The 7,469-nt window shown below is 34.5% G+C and overlaps 1 protein-coding gene across 1 annotated transcript; it reads left to right on the top strand.

The window, feature by feature from the left end:
- Positions 1–1,457: 1,457 nt before the first annotated feature.
- On the top strand, positions 1,458–6,821 carry LOC141712713 (guanosine nucleotide diphosphate dissociation inhibitor At5g09550-like). The gene is made up of 14 exons (XM_074515757.1): positions 1,458–1,476; positions 1,584–1,680; positions 2,410–2,472; positions 2,562–2,645; positions 2,920–3,027; positions 3,131–3,303; positions 3,793–3,904; positions 4,025–4,105; positions 4,186–4,248; positions 4,478–4,579; positions 4,662–4,786; positions 5,134–5,344; positions 5,700–5,774; positions 6,523–6,821. Exons 2-14 carry the CDS (start codon positions 1,594–1,596, stop codon positions 6,571–6,573), a joined length of 1,335 nt encoding a protein of 444 aa, XP_074371858.1. The 5' UTR covers positions 1,458–1,476; positions 1,584–1,593; the 3' UTR covers positions 6,574–6,821.
- The last annotated feature ends 648 nt before the right edge of the window (positions 6,822–7,469 follow it).

The following is a 7,469-nucleotide window of genomic DNA, read 5'->3' as shown; positions in this document are numbered from 1 at the left end:
CAAACTATTTACCCTTAAACCCTGATTCTTTCTTGATCTTGAGACGTAAGCCTTATTCTTTGCAAACCGTCCTTTGTTGATCCTCAGACACCAAACCATATAAATATAATACTACTCTTCAAAGATATAATTACCAAACACTAAAAGAGAATGATTTGAAAACACGGAAACTTTTATACTCCAATCATTCTTAATAACATCAAAGAACCATGTCCTGAAAAATCATTACTGGTCTGATACCGGACCCTTGTACAAACTGAAAACCGTTTCTTATACATACCCCGATATACTCTTGAGATATCCATGAGTTTCCTTACGTTTTTATGCAAATGTTTAACCATCATCGATTATCTTGTTTTATTGAATCATATTGTTATCATATTTAACTGCTTTAGGATTGGATAGTTTTTATATATATGTGGACCAGATTCGTGGTCAGACCATACCAATGGTCAAGTTAGGCCAATGTGTGTCTTGGATCCAGTAATTAGAGCAGTGTTTTGTGCTTGCTCGGGGTTAGTGCGTGACTGATCAGCAGCCTAACCTTGGTTTTTAAAACTTAAAATGAATATCCAATTCTAATGATTAGTTAAAAAGAAACTTGATTCCTTTTAATCATCTCATTTGATCATTGTTTAACCTCAGTTATCACTATTATGACTTGTGACTTGCTGAGCTAGTTAGCTCACCCTTGCGATTCTTTTATATATTTTACACTTGAAAAGAATATGGATGATAGTGAAGTTCCTCGGTCCAAAGTACGGGTTAAGGTTCCAGTTGAGTTGAATCAAGCTAGCAGAAGCTTCATGTGGTATAGAGATAGTCAGATTGTAAGAATGATTTTATTATCAATTGTAAGTTAAATTGGTTGTGATTTGGTACGTTGTAATAAAGGTTAAAATTGTGGCTTGTTTTCATACTTTAACCTGTTGCGATCCGTGGTTTTGTGAAACAGGGTCATTATACATAATATTTCTTATACAGGTTGATATATTGTGTTTGTGTTGTGGACCTCAAACTTCTGACCCGGGTTTGGAGAGCGCCACATTTACCCTCAATAAAATAATAATTTCGTTATAATAACATTTCTCTGTCAATGTTATCACTTTAAATAAATTTAAATGTTCAAAAAAGTTATGAACATATACGTCTACTAATATAATTATTATGAAATCATATTATTTAAAATTTTAAATGAACAAAATTAAAAACTGAATCCAAAATTATTTAAAAAAGTTATATAATATTAAAAAAATATGTGTCATCCGGGTTTTAAACTAGTATTAGCTAGCTGTTTTAGACATTAACGTTGTATTGTATATGCTTTAAATCGTGCACGGATTCTACGGAATATATACGCAGAGTACTGTATTGCAATCGCAACGTTGAGGCCCAAAAAATCGGGGGTGGCAAGACTAATTCGGTCGTTAGAATAGGAAGGAGAGAATTAAAGGCGTGTAAATCTCCCCCTGTCAGGTTCCCCTGTTTCGTATAGATATACAAAACTTGCACACGTTTTCCTCCATAATATCATACCCTTCTTACATTTCATCTGTCTTATATTGTTATTTGTTTGAAATAAGTTACAAGCCCATGGATGAAGAGTACGATGTGATAGTCCTTGGCACTGGTCTCAAGGAATGCATTCTCAGCGGTCTCCTCTCTGTTGAGGGTCTCAAAGTATGTACAATTACATTAGTTGTACACTTCAGTTTCATGTCTATGTATTTGCTTGTTTATTACATGGCCAACATGTGAATCTCTTGCAATGCTTGTTGAACCGGTAAAATGTAATTTTAAATGGTACCCAAATGTGAATTTGTTGGTATCTTTTCTTGCCTGTTCTGATCATTGCATGGATTGGAATTTGGAAAGCTACATCAGTGCATGTAAATTATACTTTGAACTTGTACTTGTGTTGTGTTCGACCATCCTTATAATTGAATTGCATTGTTTAATTTTGAGTCCGACTCAATCTCACCAAGGATCGATAGATCCAAGGGGGCCTAGTAGAGTCCATTGCTGGGTTCGGAATATATATGCAGAGAAAATGACAGACATTAGTAATAGATAAATCTGGTAGAGGTTTTAGACTATGATATAATTAATAACTTAGAAGTCAGTCCTAAAGCTTAATACCATATTATTAGTAAATTAAATTCTTAATTTTGGTCGGAACTTACATTTTAGATCGTCTTCAGACACCCAAAACATGTGTTTGTCACTGCTATGGACCATTACAACAATCGTCTAACTCTTTCTTGTTGGTTTAAGTTACTAACTCACTAGCACATCATATTGTATAACTTTTGCCCAAAGTATTTTTGTCATTCTTTTGAAAATACATCTAGTAAATGACTGGTGGTGTTATATGCATTTGTTACTAGTGTTATACTGGTTTTGTTGTAGGTCCTCCACATGGATAGAAATGATTACTATGGCGGAGATTCAACTTCTCTTAATTTAAACCAGGTAGGTTTGTAATTACTTTACTTTCTGTTTTTTAAATGTGCATCTATATTTTATGGTAGTATTAAGTGGTTTCGGAATGTGGTATGTAGTTATGGAAGCGATTTAGGGGCAGCGAGAAACCTCCTGAAACTCTGGGCGCAAGCAGAGATTACAACATTGATATGATTCCTAAGGTATATAGATCGCTACACATTAGTTTTCACACGTAGTATCCCATTAGATGACTCGAGCTATTCAATATTTACCTGCTATGTCAGGCATTTATATGTAGTCTAAATGCATCCTACTAGAAACTTCTTCAAAAGGGATTTTGAGCTACACAATGCCAAATCATCTTATAGTAAAGATTAATATTTATTCTGTTAAAATCTAGTGTTAAATTTCAGGACTTCTTTCGTAATATGCTTTATCTTATTATCACTCAGTTTTGTTTTTGGTTTCTGATAGTTCATGATGGCTAATGGTGCATTGGTTCGTGTACTCATCCGCACCAGTGTCACGAAATATTTAAATTTTAAGGCTGTGGATGGTAGTTTTGTGTATAACAAAAGCAAGGTTTGATTTCTAATGAAATTTCAATGCAACTTTCAGTTTTAATGCAACATGGATGTTTTAATGAGGTCTTCTGGAAACCAATTCTTCTGTTATCCTTATTTAGATTTATAAAGTACCATCGAATGATGTGGAAGCACTCAAGTCACCGCTCATGGGATTGTTTGAAAAGCGGCGGGCACGGAAGTTCTTTGTTTTTGTACAAGACTACAATGAAAATGAGCCAAAAACACATGAAGGGATGGATCTCAAAGCAGTTACAGCAAAAACTGTGATTTCGTAATGTCCCGTTTCCTTATTATTTAGTTTGATATGTCTACATATGTTGACTTGTGCTTGTGAGCAATACCTTTCATTTTCATCAGAGTTCCATACTCCTTTTCTTCTTGCTTTTAGCACACTTGCACTTACCGCCTTCTTATAAAGAACCCGTCTTCACCCTTATAAGACTCCAAACTTGTTACATTAACTGCTCTAATCTTTTATTCGGTTCATTAGCAAGTAAGATTGTATCCGTAGCTGTGTAGCATAATGCTGTGAACTGTACTTGTCTTTTAAGATTCTTCTAAAATAAAGAGTGTGACTTCATATTAATATATCAGTCATTACTAGAGGAATTCTCCTACTCCAATCTGTATCTTATTCGTAAACACATAAGCTTGTGTTGACTTGTGTAATTATTAGTCTCTTATATAAATCAAACTGCGTGCAATTCATATGTCAAAATTCATAATGTTTTACCATGTTCATTAATCACTCTTGATGTAGGAAGTATGGACTAGACGACAATACTCTTGACTTCATTGGGCATGCTTTGGCACTTTATAAGGATGATAGTTACCTGGAACAGCCTGCCATAGATTTTGTAAAAAAAGTCAAGGTAGATTATCTAAAATCCTTCTCCCATTTTGTTTTTTTTAATTTTCTTCTCTGTTATAGTGAATTCTAATTAAATAAAGCATTCACTTAGTTAATTACAATCCTCTTCTGTTTGAAAAAGATGTATGCAGAGTCCTTGGCTCGATTTCAAGGAGGATCACCTTACATTTATCCTTTGTATGGGCTAGGAGAATTGCCGCAGGTAAAAAAATTCATTGTTAAGAAGATGCTTATCATTTATCTTTAATAATCTAATTTTGATTGGTAATTACTAAATCTCAGGGATTTGCTCGTCTGAGTGCTGTTTATGGTGGAACATATATGCTTAACAAGCCTCAGTGCAAGGTAATACAGTATACAGCTCTGACAGTACCATGTAGGCCGTAGCTGTTGATCATTATTTATGGCTGTTGTGTAGACAATATGTTCTTCTAAGAGGCAAACTTGTAATGACTAGGATTATAATAAGTGTGTTTGTGTCTGGTGTAGTCTTCCCACTTCAACTTCAACTACTGAGATTTTATGTACGGGCTTGACAATGACACAAACATATTCTGATGATATAAATGACTAGGTGGAATTTGACGGTGACGGAAAGGCTACTGGTGTGACATCTGAAGGAGAAACTGCTAAATGCAAAAAAGTAGTCTGTGATCCATCTTATTTACCTGATAAGGTGAAGTGCTGATTCTATAATTAGTAGCTGCTTTACATATTTTTGATTATCCTGACTTACCAACTCCAATTTCTTGCACCAGGTAAAAAAGGTAGGAAAAGTGGCTCGTGCTATATGTTTAATGAGCCATCCCTTACCTAACACGGGAGGTGCTCATTCAGTCCAGATTATTTTGCCACAAAAACAAATTAAACACAAATCGGACATGTAAGTTGCCAATGAAAACTCGCATATGAATATATGATGGCAAAAGAGTAGTGTAAAACATATTATAAGGATTTCAACCTTTATCTGACCCGGCTAACTATATCCAATATTCCATCCTATAAAATATCTGTATTTTGTTCTTTGCATAGGAATCAAACCTCTATCTGCAGTGTCTAGATCTCTGGTTCAGTGACGCTTAGACTTACCCAGTAAATCATAGACTTTGTTGCCTTTGACTAAAATTCAATTACTTATGGGAAAAAAAATGAAATATGTGACATTGACTGTCTTGAATTTTTGATATACGAAGTGAAGTTTGCTCAATGCCAAGATTTCTTTTGTACCAGGTACGTCTTTTGCTGCTCTTATTCTCATAATGTAGTTCCCAAAGGCAAATACATTGCTTTTGTCACAACAGAGGCGGAAACAGATAATCCTGAAGCTGAATTAAAGCCAGGCATAGATCTCCTTGGACCCGTGGAAGAAATATTTTTTGACACTTATGACAGATACGAGCCCACTAACCTTGATGCATCTGATAACTGCTTCATCTCTACAGTAAGCATAACCAGAAGTCTTATCACTAAAACTTTCCATGTGTTGCGGATTTCAAAACTTTGTTAACCTTGCCCCTGGAGATTCTAGTGTTACAAATTAATTGACAAGTGAAAACAATATCATAAGGCTAAATTCTCAAGAAAATAATTGTACCAAGTTTTGAGGACTAACATTATTATCATTTTTCTTAGGTGCACTGTATCTAAGTAACATCATATCATCTCCTTCAATTTTTTTGTTCTAGTAAACTTGATAGAAGTATCAGAGTATAATGATTCAACACCATACATTTACTATTTTCTTCTCATTGGATTAATTTCATCAAAAATAATATTTTTGTTGACATGATTTTTAGAGTTTTGATGCAACTACACACTTTGAGTCTACAGTACATGATGTGATTGCAATGTACAAGAGAATAACCGGAAAGGTAATCTTTTCTGTTTTCCCAAAGTAAATTAGGGATAGCAATTTTTTTGTGGTTGCTTACTAGGTATGATTTATATCATAGTTAAACATCTGTTTGTGCTTATTTCCTGTTGTAGTCAGCATAGTCCTTAAACCACACAGCATTCCTGCGGCAATGCCTACACCTTCATGGTAACATGCAAGATTTTACTCTAAAACCTTGAATCTTAGAATAGTAAGAGTCTATGTAAAGGACATGCTTACCAAATATGTCATAGAAAAAGTGTTGGTGTAATAGGCGGTTGCTTTGCAAAATTGTATGGACGGATTCCACTACGCTCTTCAGAAAAAAGGCAACTATAAAGCATGAAATTCCAGACTGAAACCTATAAATTGGAGAATGGTATAGCGATTTTGTAACCTAACCGAAACACACACCAAGTATAGAATAACTCAACTGCAAGTGAGTTTCTTATAGCAACTACTTTTAATTTTGACAAAAGTCTCTCAATTACATTTCCACCACAATTTTCAGTTGTTACACTCTCTGAAATATTAAGTAGCACAATGGATGAAAGTAGACAAAGGAAATAGGTACAGATGATCCCACCACGGAAGGGATTCTACTTATAGAAGATAAATTTTCAAATATAGGCTCATTTTTTTAAAGAAAAATGTTAAGCTTCCTTGCTCGTTACCATCTAGGTAAAATTAATATAGAAGTGAAGTAGATTACGCACTAATGTTAATCTGGCATGGTCATTCTACAGGATCTGGACCTTAGCGTTGATCTAAGTGCTGCTAGTGCTGCTGAAGAGTAGTTCTTTGGGTTTTTTACACCAAAGCTGGAGTAGAAGATCAAATCTAAGTATCAAGACTAAACTTTTATTTTCTTGTTTTACTTGAACCTGATTATGCACTTTACTTTTCAGTGCTCTTATATTTATTTAATACAGCTGTTCTCGAATTAGCAACCGCTTTCTTTGTAGACTAAATGCAAATCAATGGTGCCTAAAGACCATGAGCAAATCTTACTGAGGTTTAGCTGGTGTTTCCCTCTTGCACATGATTATCCTGATCTACTTCTAATAGTTCCTACTTGAATTCTTAGAGAACAATATTAATATTACAATTTTTTCTGCAAGAAATATTAGGACTGCAAAATTTGTTAAGAGTAATTGGCAGTTTATAAAATTATTTTCCCAATCAACTTACACCCCATAAAATTAATTTCGCTTCTATTTGCACCCCATTGTTGACCGTTAACTTTAACGGAATCGGGGGCATTTCAGTAAATTACTAATTAAACCAGAAGAAAATAAGAGTATTTGGCACTTTGTAACCCATTTCTTTGGGCGTTTTTTCAATTCGGGTCTATATTATGTTTCCTTGCAAGTTGCACCTTTAACTTTGAATTTCGCTTTGTTTTGCACTCCGGACCGTTTTTAACTTTTATATCAGGGTTAAAATCAAAACTTTCTGGTTTCCAAGAACAAATCGCCGGATCCTTAGATTTCCCAGTCCAAACCAACAAATAAATACATGAATCGATTGTAAATAGGGCTGAGCAAATCGAACCGAAAAATCGAACCGAACCGTACTAATTCAGTTCGGTCCTAATTTTTCAGAAATTCTTTCTATTCGGTCCGGACCAAATAGATCGAAATAAAATTCGGTTTGGACCGATTCTTTTAAAAAATATTTCGGTCCGGACCGA

The sequence above is a fragment of the Apium graveolens genome, chromosome 3 (genome assembly GCF_009905375.1).
Source record: "Apium graveolens cultivar Ventura chromosome 3, ASM990537v1, whole genome shotgun sequence".
In the NCBI taxonomy this organism is placed as follows: domain Eukaryota; kingdom Viridiplantae; phylum Streptophyta; class Magnoliopsida; order Apiales; family Apiaceae; genus Apium; species Apium graveolens.
The sequence above is the reverse complement of the archived record's forward strand: the minus strand, read 5'-3'. Positions and strand labels throughout refer to the sequence as shown.